The sequence below is a fragment of the Papilio xuthus genome, unplaced genomic scaffold (genome assembly GCF_000836235.2).
Source record: "Papilio xuthus unplaced genomic scaffold, Pxut_1.1 DF827461.1, whole genome shotgun sequence".
In the NCBI taxonomy this organism is placed as follows: domain Eukaryota; kingdom Metazoa; phylum Arthropoda; class Insecta; order Lepidoptera; family Papilionidae; genus Papilio; species Papilio xuthus.
Window position 1 is genome coordinate 3143311 of NW_013531188.1, and position 18186 is coordinate 3161496.

General features: G+C 36.6%; 1 protein-coding gene across 1 annotated transcript in view; it reads left to right on the forward strand.

Annotated features, from left to right (window-relative positions):
• hwt (SH2 domain-containing adapter heavyweight) overlaps nt 1-18186 on the forward strand; it is an 84093-nt gene that overhangs the window by 64049 nt on the left and 1858 nt on the right. The window contains exons 3-6 of the mRNA XM_013314204.1: nt 1343-1438; nt 13029-13449; nt 15834-17904; nt 17968-18019. Coding sequence (XP_013169658.1) covers nt 1343-1438; nt 13029-13449; nt 15834-17904; nt 17968-18019 — 2640 coding nt within the window. The remainder of the gene's footprint in view (nt 1-1342; nt 1439-13028; nt 13450-15833; nt 17905-17967; nt 18020-18186) is intronic.

An 18186-nucleotide genomic window follows, 5' to 3' on the forward strand; every position in this document is an offset into this window, starting at 1 on the left:
TCGGAGGAGTATGGGAACGAAAATTGTGACAAGAGAATTTTATATATAAGATTTGTAAAAATTAAGAAATAAATGGGAGTTAATCTTAATTATTTTTTTAACTATATTTAGCGTTTTAAGCATACACAAGTATGCGGGAAAATATCTTATCTATTAGTGGTATTCTCATTTCTTTTTTAGTCTATGCCCGAAGTGCTCGACATCTGTGGGGCGTGCCTTATCGCATTTGCTTCTGACTTGCTTAATTTTTCTTAGACCTTTTATTACATTAATTCGACAAGCTAAGTTACAATATAGTAACAAAAACCTCAATATTAAGTTACAGTAATTAATTATTATTCAAATATGTAGGTTTGTCTACTTTCTAAACTACTGTTAGGTTTCTAAACTTTGGTTACTTTGTCCTTTGAGCGCTTACTAAGGTTTGTGGCCCTAGAAAATTTATCAAAGTTTTCTTTTGTATTTTTATAAACTTCTGATGTTGTTTTGTTTTGCGCATTGTGTTATGCTGTGTTCTGATAGTATGAAATAAAGTTTATATTAAATTAAGAAATAAACAGTCTCGCAACAGAAGCTTTTTATGACTATTTTCACGGCCGAAAACTTGTGAGTTTATGCGACATTTGAACTGTTGACTTGGCAATGTTTCTTAAGATTATAATTAACGACTTTCCCAGTTTAATTTCGAGGGGCGAAACAAAACGATAGCAACGCATAATTAATTTTAACTCTTTTCGTTTAAATGTTTGTTTTGTTTATTAAATCGAATCTCGCCTTAAAATGTTGTTTCAGTAAAAGTAATCACAATTAATGATTCGAAATACTTTCAGCACATAAAAATAATTTAATATTGAAGGTTTTAAAAACAACTTATTGCATAATCAATATAGTTATTGACTGTCGCCCGCGACTCCGTCCGCGCGGGCCTAAAAAAACCTCATTGGTAGCCTACGTGTTCCAAGCTTTGTTCTACATCTATGCCCAATTTTAGCGAGATCCGTGAAGCCGTTCTGGAGATACCTTCTCATAAACATACATCCAAACATTCGCATTTATAATATCAATAAGATAAAATATAAAATAATAATAAAATAATTAAATGACATGTACTTAAGGTTAGTAAGAAATGGATGGAATAAGAGTAGTATATTTTTCATAGTGAATTAAAATCATGTTAGGTAGCAATATTTTACAACGCATGTTGTAATTAAACAGTTGCTGTGATATATTATTTTTCTATAAGAGGATGTGATGGGTCATTCCCTATCTGTAACTGGAAGTGACTCGCAATAAATGTTAGTCCCAGACATCAGCTAGTTATTAATAACTAATGTATTTACAGGCGGCGCTGTGTGCAGACTACAGCGTGCCCGTGGACTGCGTGGCGGCCGGGCCGGCGCCGAGACCAAGCTCGTTCCACGAGATATCTGCTCCTAAAGTAAGTCACATCATTCATCAGCCTGGACATATGCTAATGAAAACAATATACCTACGCCCCTTTTTATAGCGAAGCAACCGCTACAGATATCCGCAAGTGCAGTTGCTTTGCCCACCTTTAAGCGATGGTGAAAAGAACGAGAACGAGAAATGAGAATATATCACATTCCTATGTAAAAGTTAAGTCTAAGGCCTGTCTTCGGCGTGGTCGTGGTACGTTGCACCGAACAAAGTCAACGTGCCCCGCCCCACCTGATATCTACTAAGAAAAGAGTACCCTTTAAGTTTCTATTCGTTGCCTATTGCAAGATTCTTCTCTATTAGTCTTGGCTGTCGTAATAAATACATTCTAGTGCAAAGAAGCAATACAATCAATCAAACAATTTCTTCTACTTCATTTCTGGACGTATTGTGAACGAAGTTTGTTATAAGTTTTAGTGAAACATACAAGTAGGAAAATATACTGAGGGCGCGACAAAACCCCAGCAATTTATTTTAATCTCAGTATTTAGTCCTACAAAGTTTTTAGAGGTTAGAACGTAAAACCTCATTAATCACAAAAATGATACTGAATTACTCATAAAAGTGAAAAGAAATATTTTCCTTACAGTTTAAATATCCTTTAAAATTTATAAAAACAACGTATTGTATATGAAATTATACACAATCATACAATCATCATTGCCAAGTTACGTTTGACCTTCCGAGTTCATGCTTATGACGTAAATGAACAGTGAAATGCGATTATTAAGCGATGATTCATATCGTGTCAATTTATACAGATGGCACATATGTACACTTTTATAATAAACTTTTATTCATATTATATTCAATCGATATTTCATTAAAATTAAATGAATTTTATTGTCTTTTTTTGTTAACCGAGTTCAATAAGAAGGTTCATCAATTCGTCTGCGTTTTTTTTTCTTACTTTTTATTTGAATACAGATATAGTTTCTATATCAATATAATTAGTAATAGCGTAACAGTAATAAGTTTATGAGTGTCTATTTCAAGTAACAGTTTCGTGTAGTTGTCGTATTATTTGTTAGAAAAGTAAATTTAAAAACTTAAAAATTATTAAATAAATCGTAACTGGGAGGTAACTTTTCAATAATTTTTTAAAGCAGATTACAATAACGGAAGCGCTTTTTAATTTAAAAAATTCTAAATTCAAAAATCGAATAGTTTTAATTCGCAAGAAATAAAATTTGTCTCTGAAAATCGCCAGTCACTTAATGTACACTCAATGTGACTTAAATCCTCTTTATGTACGTGTTTAACAAGTAAATAAATAAAATATGTGGAAGTAAACATAAGAACGTTGTTCACCTTCACAAGATCACGCATGCGTATTGCGCCGACTGAGTCATAGGAAGTCATTCAACTCGAGCGATTACAATCTGAACGACGAACTCGGTCACTCGTCCACCCGACACCAGTCCACATGAGTCCTTTTTAGTATACTGACTCAACTAGATGCTACTATATTTAGTTAGCTTTACAATAAAAATAAATCTGTTTCCCTCTTTACTAATATTGATTTACATTAGAAGTATTTTAGGCCCTTGTACACAAAGAAATGTAAATCTTTGAAACTAATATAGTACGGTTGCTAATGCCAGTTAAAATTGAAGGACTTGGAAGATTTACGTTGACTCGTGTACGAACGACCTTATATACGAGCCTAAATGATTCCAAAGAATAATTATTAAAATAGTCAAAGAAAAATATAATTATCATGTTAATAACGAAAGAATTTTACTATAATTTTTATTACTCATCCACAAAAGTTCAGTGAATTTGATTAGTAATTAAATGAATGAACAATACAATGAATATTTATTAAGCTAATTCATATTTACGACAAAGCCTCAATTACAATAGAGACAAGGCGTTCGAATTAGCGCATCGATATGTAACCTCCAAATATTGAATACCAACATTTTTTATTCTGACTGGACGTATTGTACAGAATCGACAAATTTATTATTAAACGAATATACAAAGACAAGTATACTTCCACAATTCGTGGCTGGTCTGTCATAATACAATAAAGTGTCACGACCAATCAGCGCTTGAAATTATATCTTGAGTCAAAATCTTTACAAAATGTCGAAATATTTTCCATTTGAGAATGAATTCTTTACATTGGCAATTTGTCTTCTTTTAACGATTTATCTAGGCAAATTAAAAACGGACGGCGTTCAAGATTTGTTCGTAACATATATATCAAACAAGCGATCCTGTCATTTGCACCAAATGAGTCAGGCGAGTGAGTCAGGCATTAACTGCATCCCCGGTGCGTTATGCGTCACAGCTCCCTCTTATCTCTTGCAAAAGGGGTGTGTCATTGTTTGAACTGTGTATCGGGTGGAGAATTTAGATCTCGCAATAAGCTGACCAGGATGATGTGTAAAACGAATATCAAGTGTATACAGTCGAACTGTATATTAAAATAACTTAATATTATAAATGCGACATTTTAGATGGATGTTTGTTAGAAGGTACTTTGGCTCGGTTCAACAGATCTCGATTTAATTTGACATAGACATAGAACATTGTCTGGAAGAACACATAGGCTAGTAATTCGTATTTTTTTTTAATTCCGCGCGAGTGGAGTCGCGGGCGACAGCTAGTAAGTACATAAATATCAAATGTTTGTAAACCACTCTTCAGGCGGATTTCATTGATTATGATTAATCTGCGTCGCGATAAACCGTATTAATCTTTGTTAATTTTTTTATGACTTTATCACTTGTAAAATAAATAAATGTACATTAAAATCTTATTTTCAATTTAAAGTAATAGTCTTCGAAGTAGTTTAGTTCCGCATTGAACCCGTCGGTTACATCAAAGAGTTACTCGGTACTGCAACTCGGAAACGCTTCGATGCGTCATAGTTCTTAATCATATGTGAGAGGGGTGTGTCATTGTTTAAATTTTGTAATATGTACTATATGCAATAGGCCCTTTTGTTTTGAATTTTAAATAACAATTAAATATTTTTTCTCAGGTTAAATATATCGTAATAGTTTTTGCCAGTGAAATCGTCCGCATGGAATTAAAAACTTAATTAGTAGCCTATGTGTTGTTCCAGGCTATGTTCAGCTACGCCTTATTTCAGCGGGATCCCTTAAGCTGTTCAAGAAACACCTTCAAACAAACATCCAAACTTTCGCATTTATTATATTAGTAAATTCATGTATATCTTAACTTCATTTTTGATATACTTTAAATGTAATTTTAGTTATGTATTAAAAAAAAAAACATGGATTTCAACTTTCTCTATTCCTTCTAAGATAATAAGCAAAAAGGAAATTGTGTTATACATATCTGACTGCGGGGACTCACAGTATCGATATACATCTAAATAGAACTATACGTGTAAACAATTTCACTTTTTGCCCGACTTTGACGTACTTATTATGTAACCACGTGCTATTTATTAACATTTACTTAGTAAACAAATAATCGTAATGTTCATATGAATTTGCGCGAGGAAAAATCCTATTAGTAAAGGTTCAGTCCGGGTCATTCCTTGCGTCAGAGAATAAAAATTCCTTGCGAGCACGCGTGGCTCACTAGCGCCGCGTCACGGTGACGTGGGGAGGCGCGAGGAAAATCGACTGACGCATTATCCTGCATATAAAGAAGGCTATAAACTAAAATGACATAAACAGGCCATTGTGTACTGTCTCCTTGGAAACAATTCTTTTTAAATTGTGTCATTTTTAAATTTAGAATGTGTCTTCGTTTGTTTTTGGACAACTGAAAAAGATTACATCCTTACTGGAATCGATGGTAGTTTGAAATTAATCAGATTATTTTCATGCATTAATATATTTCATACTAAAAAAAGTAGTTCATTAAACCTGACTGTGTGACAGTCAAGGGATAGACACAGTCAGGACAGGAGAGAACACAGTCGGTCAGGGAAAATACTTTTATTGTTCCTTGATTTAACTAAATTAAAAAATGTTTAACTATGTCCTTCAAGTTTTAATTGTATTTTTGTTTGTTTTTTGCATTGAAAAGGCTTTTGAAAGTACTGAACCGCTTCAAAATTTTACACTGTTAGAAAGCTACACTATCCCTGGGTGCTATATCCCAGCTTTTTTATCCCGGACTTAGCCTCGGACAACAGCTAGTATGTTAGAAGTTTTAAATAGATTACAAATTAAAATATCTTTTATTATTTGATATCAACCACCTGCTTGAATGAGTCATTATTTTTACGTGAGTAATTTCGTACCATATGCGACCCAGACACCGGGAGAAAGATAGCAACTGACTCATGCTACCAAATTGTAGCCGCTTTCCGCGCAATTTGTTACATGCCAACATTGTTTTGTTTATATTTTAAGTTCACCTTGGCCTTTATAAAGAAAATAGAAACGTTATGAATATGTTGGTAAGTTTTCATACGTATAACATCGATCGGTTAATTAACCACGCCAGTTAAGTTGATCAAATGAAAAACATTTTTTTAATCTAACGATTAGATAGTAAGTACTATGCGTCATAGTTTGCCATGACCTTGTACTATTAGGACAGTAACATACGTTCGGTAAAAAGTGACAGAATTATGCTTGTTTTTTTAAAAAGATTATGGTAAATAATATTTAACATTCAGCTTCTAATTAAATAAGTAAACAACAATGTGGAATTACTAAAATTCATAAAAACAAACGTACATAGATTTTCAAAACCCATTTAATCGCACATTTCTTGTATCTTGGTAAGCTTCAAAGTATTGTGTATCCTCTTTAAAACTGAACACCTACTATATTTTAAATAGAAAACCGCTGCAATAACATTAATCGTCAACAGCTCACTATGCGTCCGCACTTAGGGGCTTGAAACCTACCCTTAGTCAGGGATGACCACGCTGGCCTACTGTGGGTAGTTTGATTATGCAAAGTGTCTGTCTTTACGTATGTCTTTTTTGGTTAGATAATGCTAACCAAAAAAAGACATTTCTTATATAAAAAGATTAATGTTCCTACGATGGTTTATACAGAGTGTAGATATAATTAAAGTGCATGCGAAATAAAATTAGAAATACTTTAGCGTCTACTGCACAAACGACCTCAAAACGGCCTAGTCAAGTGCCGTAATCTAAAACGAGTCGAATTCTTAACGCAATAGTTTGCGTTTCCATTATATTTTATCTTATTTGAACTCTATTTCTAGTGAAGTAAGATTTAAAATAGCTTAACATTGTGAACACGTGCGGAGTCCACAAGGTATTAATGGAGTCGAATCTTTCCGATGCAGCGGTCGAGCGCTTTAAAAACTTCGATTAATACACCGCAGCGTCTCACTGCTGATTGGGTACAGCGCTGCAAGCGCTTATAGAATCGATAACGAAGCCGCGATGACTCAAGCCTCGGTAAACAGTATGCGGGGCGATGAGTCACCGTTTTACACATTCGCGTATTGTGTTTGAGCTTGTTGTCAGTCGACAGTTGGACTCGTCAAGTGAACTACAAATACGTTTTAGGCGTTTATAACGCAGAATTTAACTGCCCAACGCTATAATCTATTAATTTTATTGACGAGATATTGTGTTTTGTGTATATATTTTAAGTGTTGAGTGCTAAATAAAGCATAGGTGAAAGTGTAATGACTGTATGAACTACGATTCTAGTTTATTACGCGTGTGTGCGTGTCGTGTGAAACGTTATAAGCTGATTTTGTGAATAATAAAAGTGATTTACTTTTAAAACTGGAACTATGCCTTCAAACAAGAAACTAATTGCAAAAGTGAGACAATTAGCTCAATGGATTTTGGTTGTGCATGTGGTAAGTCTATAATTAGCGCTTTACTGGAGTTTGTGTATGATTTTTACAGCATAATAACTGCAATTTGTACTTCCGAACTAATTTTAGCTAAAACTAAACGTAATAGGCACTTATAGACTCAAAACTGAAGAAGTGGCATTAAATATGATGTACACATAACACGAGAATACTGTTAGTCCAGTATTTGAATTTATAAGTAAAACTTTATTCGGAGACTGAAACGGGAATAAAGAAATGTTGCCTCTACTCATGGCCTCATGGATATCGATTAAGACCCTCCACGAACTCGGGCCGACGTAAATTCGTTACAAGTTTAGAAAGTTAGATATTCAATTGCGAACTAAATAGATCTTTGCACAGATCCAATTGTATAGCGTATGTAGAAATATTACTAATATTATAAATGCAAATGTTTAGATGGATGGATGTTTGAAGGTTTATCCGGAGCGGCTCAACGGAACACGTTGAAATTTGGGTTGTAGAACATAGTCTGGAAGAACACTTAGGCTATTTATTAAGTTTTTTAATTCTGCGCGGAGTCGCGGGCGACAGCTAGTAACGTAGTAGTAGTAACGTCGAAAGATCGTTATAATTTTTAACCAGTATTTAACATTTCTCCTTTATCAGTAGCAAAATCCTTTTTATTGATTAAAGAACTCTTTTTTTCTGTGCAATTAGATAGACAGTTTTTGCTATTCATTATGATATTTAAAATTATTTGTTTATCAATGTTACAAATTACGTGATATTTTATTCAAGGACATATAGTTTACACTGTCGACGCGTTTGTATAAAGACATATTGTCATCGCTTTAATTCTCTTTATAAATATAGCGACAATAATATGTCATAGAAAGTCTTAGTGCAGTATTACACGGTTATTGATCAATGATTGAACATTATATTATATACATTATTGATTAGCGTCGGTAGCTCAGGGGTCAAGCACTTGAATTGCAATCTGCAGGTCCTGGATTCACATCCCGCCATGTTCCAATGTGTTTTTCGATTTCCGATTTACATATGTACATTTATCCGACTTTTTACGGTGAAGGAAAACATCGTGATGCCACCTGCACATATCTGAGAAGAAATTCAAATATATGTGTGAAGTCAAACGCACTTGGCCAGCGTGGTTGACTATGGCCTAATCACGTTTAACTTAGGGTAGGCTCTGAGCCCCTTAGCGAGGACTTATAGAAGTGAGCTGATGATAATGATGATGATGATTGATTAGCGAACTTTTTTAATTTGAACGTTTATCGTATCTCTTAGTATCAAGAATGGTGTGAATCCTAAATGATTTATTTTTTTAAATTGACACCATCCATTGTGACTCACCCTAAACAAAAGCTGCTTCAAATAAGAGAATGAAGGTATTTCATGACAATTATTCAACATTGTTAAGTATCAACTTAAGGTGTCCTTATCTTTAAAACTTTTGTACGGACGATTTATTAACTAAGCTTATTTGTTTTGACTTTACACTTGGTGTCAGCTTTTTTAATCTACCTTGACTTGACTCATACGTATTATGTAAAATTTTACTATTTGTTGTATTTTTTTTATGTTTAGAAAAAAGATAAAGGAAGATTTCTTAGCTTATTCATTAGACATGAAAATATATATTTCGAAACCTAAACTGAACGATTTATTTTTTGTTACTAAAAATTAAAATTATATTTTTCTCAGTTACTTTAAACACTTGAAACAAACTTGATCAGATTAGCAGGGTGGCTTATTAATGATTCATGTAACTTTCCAAAATATTAATTTATATTGTATATTTAAATTACACTATTTAAAAACAATATTAACTTTCATTAGTTACATCATCATCAAGCCTAAATTCCTCCACTCCTGAACGTCCCCCATCGAGATACATAAAACCAAGAATAAAGCTTCATTTTAATAACACACGAGTTCTAATACAATGATACATAGTTGATTGATTGTAAATGAAAATAAGAATGTTTGTCATTGGTAATATTTATGCGGAATACAATTATTAACAGAGACAATGGGATTAATTGAATAATAAATACAAAGCAAACTGGCAGAGCGATGCAAAAAGGAAAATATTTATGATTAAAAATGAAAGAGGAAATAAAACCATTTTGTTTTACTCGAACTAGAATCGTTATTGGCGACTGTTAGCTAAACGTGACCAGACGGCGGATGGTTGTCTATGAAAGAGCAGACCACCTGGCTGGAAGTCGGAACGAAATAATTCTCTACCATAGAGTTTATAATACAATTCAAACATCTTTCGTTTGTCAGCTGCCAGTTAAACGGTTGATTTTGGAACGTACATTTTTAAAATAATAACCTTTTTTGGGTATGAAATTCCTAGCAACTTACGTCAAGACAATTATTTGATTTATAGTATAGTATTATAAATTAATCGTTTTAGTTTGATTAAATTAAATTAACAAGTAGTTGAAACATTCAAGAAACAAAACAGAAACGCAGACGTAGATGTTAATATGGATATCGGGATGGCCGATGAGTAATGCTTAGAGGATTTGGGGCAATACGCCGTTCGCAGACAGAAGACGCTCTCAGCAGACCGCTGACTGCTCCTGACTGTAAGCTGACGGCTGTTGATGACTCATTCGCCCGGATCGTATTAATACGGCGACACGCCTCCCCGGGATTCCGCACCAAAATACATCGGCCGTGTGTTCATTTTGTGTCACATTGGCCAAATGTTAGCGTCCTATTTTTTATTTTGTATTCATTTTGTTATTTACATTTATATTTACGTTTAGTTATGAAACTATTAAGTAACTTATTATATTTTAATTTATCTATACTGGACAGTCGAAAGCGTCGGTGGCTCAGGGGTCAAGCACTTGACTTGCAATCTGCAGGTCCTGGGTTCGAATCTCGCCATGTACCAATGTGTTTTTCGATTTACATATGTACATTTATCCGACCATCTTGCGATGAAGGAAAACATCCTGATGCAACCTGCACATATCTGAGAAGAAATTCAAAGATATGTTTGAAGTCAACCAACCCGCACTGGGCCAGCGTGGTTGACTATGGCCTAATCACCCTAAACTTAGGGTAGGCTCGGAGCCCCTCGGTGGGGACGTATAGTAAGCTGATGATGAATGATGATGATGAACTGGACAGTTTATATTGGACAGTTATATTTTTTTTATTATACACAATGTATACATAATGCAAAGTAAGAATGTTTTATGAGTATAATTATGTTAATTCATTATAGTCGAATACTAGATGACTGATAAAATTAATAAATTCAAGTTATTGCATTACCTTGTTTATCTGTAGCAATCTTTATATATACAATTCTTCCGTGAGTATGTGGGTCACTGAACTTCTCTCAAACGACTGGACCGATTTTGACGAAATTTTTTGTGTGTGTTCAAGGGGATCTGGGAATGGTTTAGATTCACAATTTTCATCAAATATTAAGTTCATATTAATTTATTCAAATTAAAGACGTGTAGACTGGACAACGTCTGTCGGGTCCGCTAGTTTTATATAAATATCATATGTAGATGACAAAGATGCAAACGGTTCTTAAGACAATTTTACATTTATTTTATTTAGTAATCAGAATTTATCAACAAAATTATTATCGTAAATAGCATGATCTTTCGTAAGCATTACGTCAGTACAGCTATCGTATTTTTGATGAGTTTGCTTATTTTTTTTTGGCAAAAAATATGAACGTCAAATAGTTATAGATAATACAAGATACTTGCGTTATTGATAGAATAAATAAAATAATTTCTATCTCCTTTTATTTTATCGTATTATTTATAATTATCAAGTATTTAATGTAGTTTCTTCTGAAAGTGTTTGTTTTCTTACATCAAATAAAGAACACATTCTTTTTCATCGTTTACTAGCTGTCGCATGCGACTTTATCCGCGTGGAATTAAAAACAAACTATTATTAGTCCATGTGCTCTTCCAGACTATGTTCTGTATGTATGCCAAATTTCATCGTGATCTGTTCAGCAGTTCTGGAGATACCTTCAAACAAACATCCATCCAGACAACTCGCATTTATCATATTAGTATCTTAGTAAGATAAATAAGAAGTAAGATTATATTTAATGTCGTAAATTATTAGTTTAATAAAACAATAGAAGTAAATAAGTCTATGTCTTAGTACAATTTCCTTATAAACTCAATACACATGCTCCTAGTGATAAAAGGAAATAATTTTATAACCTTGAGAAATATTAGAGTCAATTTATGTATAACTATACAGTAGTAAAATGTCACTTCCTGTTCGGTTTAGAAACTTCCTGTAAAACCACATGTCTTATGAAATACTAGCTCTCGCCGGCGACTCCGTCCGCGCGGAATTAAAAAAACTTAATGAGTAGCTTATATGTTCTTTCAGACTAGTTTTTGCATGTGTGCCAAATTTCATCGATATTCGTTCAGTTGTTCTGTAGATTCATCCATCCATCTAAAAATTCGCATTTATAATATTAGTAAGGTAGTACGGACGTAAAAACAAACATATCGTTTCATATTGGTTATGAAAGAATGACGAGAATTAAAGACGATTTGACAGATGTTGTCAACCGTCAGTTTTTAGTGTTAAAACATATTGTTATCACAGTTTTTTAAAAGCGAATGACAGAGCCGGAAATACGTATTCACACTGATATTTGAACAGTGGAAATCCACGGTAATGTTTGCGCTTGTTTATTATGAATTTAAAATAATTAAAAGTACAGTATCCATAAGAACAATATTTTTTTCGATACATCTGTGTTTATCAAAAAACTTGATATTAATAAATATTTACGTTAACATTTCAACCCTCCACAAGCCTCGTTTGAGTTTTAATTAAGCGTTGAGAAAAATATGCAAATGGCGGCCGAGTCTGGCAGACGTCGCAAATCAAAGCGAGGGCTCGTTACGTAGACATGACGTTTTATTATGCAAATCAATTTACTAACGATGATATACATTAAAAAATATCGTCATCAGTTTCTAAATCTTTTCAAACTTACTACAAGAATGTGTTAATTGATATATTTTAATATATTAAATGCAATGAATTTAATCGTTCTATTGATTTTTATGCTCCACATAAGGTTTTCGATAGTAATATTTTGTATCGACTCTTTAAAACAAGTTATAAATTCTTTGTTGAATTACGTAGGCGTGGTTAACTATTTTTATGTTAAAATTTTTGAAATGATTAATCATAAAGCGCATTACATTGTATCAAAGTTTACGGCCAATTAACGCTAAAATTGATGACAAAATTCAAAGGACTTTCCTCAATACTCACATATCCGATACATCGTATACTAAATGTAGATTTGTTTCTTTATAAATAGCATTGAAAAGTTTTAAAGAATTAGATGGTAATCTCTCAACTAACAATTTGTATTTACGACAATAATCGTAGCAATGTTAAACGCTATCAGGTCGTCCAATCGTGAAGAGCGATATCTCATAATGTTCTTTATATCCGGCCACATAAACACACCCGGGCAGCGGTAATGACGCCCGGGCATGGTGAGGGGCCGGCTAACCGGCCGTTACGTTCGCCGAATATGTGACCGCTGCATTTTATTACCACTTTACTCCGCCACATAATCGACCTTCATGATGAAGGGCTTATTTTTGAGAATAGCTCGCGGTGACTTCTTTCCCTGTTAGAAGGCAAAGATATTTTTATTTGAATTTTATTTCCCGACAATTTTCAACTATTCAATCTTCCAAATTTAGAAACTACTACACACTGGCATTCATTGAATTAATCAATTGTTACAGGTTGAATTCTTGGAAGCATATTGCACACCGAAAGACACAGCACGCCGGTCGCCACCGCGCGGCAGGCGGTCACGGGAGCCGCGCCGATCACCAGACGCCACCCAATGGCGGCACGAGGCCCGCAGACAGCACGACTTCGAGTCTAGCCGGAGACCGTACGACTACGGCTCAGGTAGACACTACCGAGAGTACGACGACGATTCGGCCCGACGGCCGGCCTTTGACGCGGAATCGGCGCGGCGTCGCGCCGACTACGAATCGGCCCGACGAACCGATTTCCACCTATCCACGCCTGGTGCGCGGCGCAGCCCGGAGAGCGCGCCTGAGGGATCAGTAGACTCCCCACCGGAGCCTGCGCCCTCCGCTCCCCTCAGACAGGATAGGCAGTCGTGCCATCGCTCACAGCCATACTACGAATCTGGTAAGTCATCTGTTTAATTATTACATGTAGATTAAGAAGTAATACATATTCGGCTTAAAAAAATAAGAATAGATGTTTGTTAAATAACAATTTATATCGGTATTTTTTTAATTGATTGCGTAAAACTGTGCTAACTGCAAATATTTGTGGACGTAGCACCGAGTTGCCGGTAATATCTAGCAACTAAGTTGCAATTTTACGCAGTTATAGTTGTAAATCATAACTTTACATATTAATATTTGTTTACTGAAATTATAATGTAATTCCTAGATTACTCTTATAAACTAGCTACGTTATAACTCAGTTCGTCTACAAGGAGTAAAGGACAATAGTTTCTTTCTTCTTGCAACACAATTGCGGTAGAAACTTGTTAGATCCATTGTTCAGGCCAGCTGTAGTGTGCGGCTGCATAGTATATCCTTTGCTTACACGTTTATTAAAAACTAAGACACATTTCTTAAGTTACATTTCATATGTGCTTTTAATTATTTCCTTCTGAAATCACCACAACAAAAAATGATGGTAAAGAAAAAAAAAGTCGGGTCATTTTAGCTCCATTTTGAATCTGCAGCCTAGTTCTTAAGTGTCTTATCATTTGTACTTTAAGATAATATCATACCTTAGGATCATATATGAATTATTCTATCTATAAGTTTAATGACTTTATTATTGCCATTAATTAATTAAAATATTGTTTACAAATGAAATCGATTTTATATTCGATATATGTTATTTAAAAGATATAAGACAAGCGATAGCTTAACGCACGTACAGTCGGGATGAAAGCCGATTGGCTTTCCACAATTAGGCCGCTGCTAATAAAAGCCGCGGCGGCCGGAGCCGGGCTTACAATGGAAACTTTTAATCAGGCCTTCCCGTTTGTTCGTCCGTCTAGACTGGAAAAAATGTCTCGGCTGTAATAAATACAGGCATAGTGATTGTACGACGATATTGCACTGAAGAGCATAGGTTTTATTTTTGCTTTACAACCTTTTAAAGAAATTGATCGTATAATTTAAATTACCTAGGATACGACGAAAATTGCGAAGACAACTTACAACATGGTTTTTGTAAATGTTTAAGGATTTCGATGTCACAGTAATGTTATTCGTACAAAAAGACATTACAAGTGTAGATTGAAACAATTTAACAAATTCAACTCACGTCACCATTGTGGTCATCCACGCGGAAAAGTAATTACAGCGCCTAATGACATCACTTAGGCTCCCCTCACATCGCTAATAGCCGATTGGAACAGCGCGTGTAGACACTTAAGCAAATAAAATAATAAAATATTAACAATATAATGATGAATAGAATCATTTAAAAATCGTAAATATTAGCTTTTAGCTGTCACCCGCAACGCCCTCTGCACGGAACTAAAAAAACTTAGTTATCCTATGTGTTATTCCGGTTGTGTTCTTTTATGATACCAAATATCAAGGAGATCTATGCAGCCGTTCTGGAGATACCTTTTAACAAACACCTATGTATCTATCCATACATACATCCAACCAATTACATTTAATATTAGTAAGATTAACCTGGACTTACAAGTTCTTCAAGTACCGACAAAATTCGGTTTTTAGTCTTACCAATAGTGTTGTAAAATTTTAAAAAGAATTAAAGTTTACAAGAATTTATTTAAAAAGGTAATGTAGCTTCATCTTGAAGAGGCCTTTGTTCAGTTGGCTATGCCTCACAAAACTAGAAAAACAACCGATTATTTTAAAATGTTTATACGAGTAGAATAAATCACTTTAGAATTGCAATAAAATAATCAGATCTGTCATATTTTTATGCAAATCATGATGAATTTACATTTTTTTTAAATCAAAGAGTTTTATAATCTATCGTGTAGACATTTATCTCGTGCTCGGGGGCTTAAATCCAAACTTTGTTCTCAACATGCATTCACAAGCACGCCTTTGTTGCGTGCATCTAGAATTTCTCATTAGGGTATTTCTATATTCCTTTGAAATAACATTAGCGTATGTGTGGGTAAAGGGGGAATTAACGCATTCATTTACACTGTGGTTGTTAGATGTTTATTTTAAATGTTTGAAACGTTTCCATTATATAGAGTTTTACATAATGCCTTTTGAATTAAACAAATGATGGTTTATTTAATTTTACGATTTACTGAACATTATTATTAGTATTTCTTGTTATATTGTTATTGTTAAATATTTTCATAAAAGCTTGTTAAAGTAGAATCCGGACGCTCATTTAAAGAACACCACTTGAGACGGTTTAGGGCGTTTCTCAGATTCAACTGCTTGTCGAAATATGCATTTACTTTGTCAAGTTAATGTTTTGTATAAAGGTTAAGAAAGTTTTAGGGAAGCCATTAGATTTTATCTTATTTATTCATTTCTTTTTAGAATCATCTTCGGGTGATCGATCTACGACAACAGACGACGAGGAAGAGTTTGGAGAGTTCGACCCATTCGCGACCGCACCGTCCTTGCATTCGCCTGACAGCGGCCGCTCGGACCCTCGATACGCCAACGCTCCCCGGAGGAACCCCAGCCCCTATTACTACGGCGATCTGTTCAAGACAGCAGCTCCGCCACCGGCCCCATCGGCCCCCACAACAGCATCATCTCGAGGTTCTCGGTACAGGAAGTCAGCCAGTCTAGACGCGCCGCACGTCGCTCCCCGCCCAACATTACCCAAGCGTTTTTCTGTGGCCGAGGATGGCTTTCGCGAGCTAGATCGCTCGTCCTCCTCGTCGGGTGAGGGCGCGTGGATGCCACCGCGGCGGCGCGGGCGCGACGCGGCCGGCTGCGCGTGCGCCGCGTCCGAACATGTAGAGGAGCGGGCGTCACGCAGCGTATTCTACGTACCGGCGCCACTGCCGCGCTGGCCACAAGAGATGACTGCACGACAGATATACGAGACGGCATTCGACTGCAAAGTCGCGCGCTCCGACGATGATCTCGACGACTTCGACCGCGTCAGCAACCACCCAGCGCTGCTGCAGGCGGAGGAGCGCAAAGTTATCTCCTCCGCCTCGTCCGCCTTCGAGGCAGTAGAGCGCGGCGAGCCTGATTTCAAGGGCCGGCGCAAAGTCACCATGAAGACTGACAGCGTTCGTCGTTCCAAAATACCGACGATACGTCAAAAGAAAGAAAACGAGAATAACGCGAGTGCCCTGTCCGAAGAACTAGAAAAGGTCCACATAGAGGAGGAAGGTCGGAATTCATCAATTTCACAACTCCCTCTCCGCGGATATACTCCATCGCCTCCGTCGACGGCACCGCTCCCGACTAAATTTCAACAAAAAGACGGATCTGCAATGAACAGTATCAAAAGTGCCCCAAACTTACCACAGTCGCAACCGGCGCATCCTCGGCTGAAGGACCTGAGGCTGCCGGTAAAGTCGCTGCGTGGACGCGACACGCCGCCCAGCAGTGACGTTAGTATGGCTGACGTGAAAGGGTCGGGCTCTACGGACCTCGACATCGGGCAGCGGCTGAGAGACTCGAGCCGCGAGTCGCGAGAAGGCGACGACGAGAGAGCGCAATCTAAAGACGGTATTTTTTTAGAGATTAAGGGTCGACCCACTTCCGATTCCGACACGTCAAAGTCGAATCGGTACACGGGGCCAAAGGGGGTCGGCCCTATAATGGAATTCAAAGGAAGGCCGAGCGTGGCCCGCCCGAGGAGGAAGTACTCGAGCACGGAGAGTATGGCCACCAGCAGTAGCGGCGGCAGTATGGAGTCGCTGCGTAGCAGCAACAGCGAGGGCGACCGGAGCACCACCAGCTCCGAGAGCCGACACTCCTCCTCGCTCAGCTCGCACAGCTCCGACTCGGGAAACGTCCCCTTCACCAAGTCGCTGCATCACATGCAGCTCTCGGGGTTTGGGCATCACCCGACCAAGTTACACATTCTGAGCCCTATATCGGATAAATCGTCGCAAGAGCCCGGGTCGGAGACCTCGGACAATAACAAAAACAACAATTCCCAAAAAGTGTCTCCCGAGGACTTAGAGACGGGCAATGCATCGTTAATGACTACCGACATCGCTCCGAAAATTAAACGCCGTGCGTTACAGAACAAGAATTTATTAAATCTCTCGTTCAGGCATTCTGTTGCGGGAGATACAGAGATCCAGGGATCCGACAGTGGTATATCGATACATTCGCGTGAAGGCGTTGATTCACGAAACGCGTTCATTAATTTCAAGAACAGCAGTAGCGTTGAAGAGGAGAAGAAGAACGATGACGTGGACCTGTCTGACCTGCCATTCGACATGCCCAAGTTGCGTCGGCGGCGCGCCGAGGCCGAGGTGGACCTCAGGACGTTGCCCTTCGACATGCCGAAGCTTCGCCGCAAGCTGCGCGGACAGTCCCTGCAGCTCAACAATGATTTTGGAGAAGCCATTTCCAATGCTTCTTCCAGCCAGAGCGTTCAGGATTTGAATCAAGGTGAGTTACATTATTTCACGTTAGTTCAAATAAAAAAAAGATTTTTTTAATGTCGGGCTAAAAATCACTTTATATCTGACAGACACAATAGAAAAGACTCACTGGAAATAAGAAACTTTTCACATAACTTATCTGTAAGTAAGGGCGATGCGTGTCCAGTCAATTCCATTGTCCCTTTTATCCCGTCAAATATACTTTCATTGTTATTCGGATTAAGATGTAAGAATACAGATTATACCGCACGAAAACTCGACTTGATAGCGTTCTGATATTTAATTTACTTGAGTGCTTTTATCCCAAA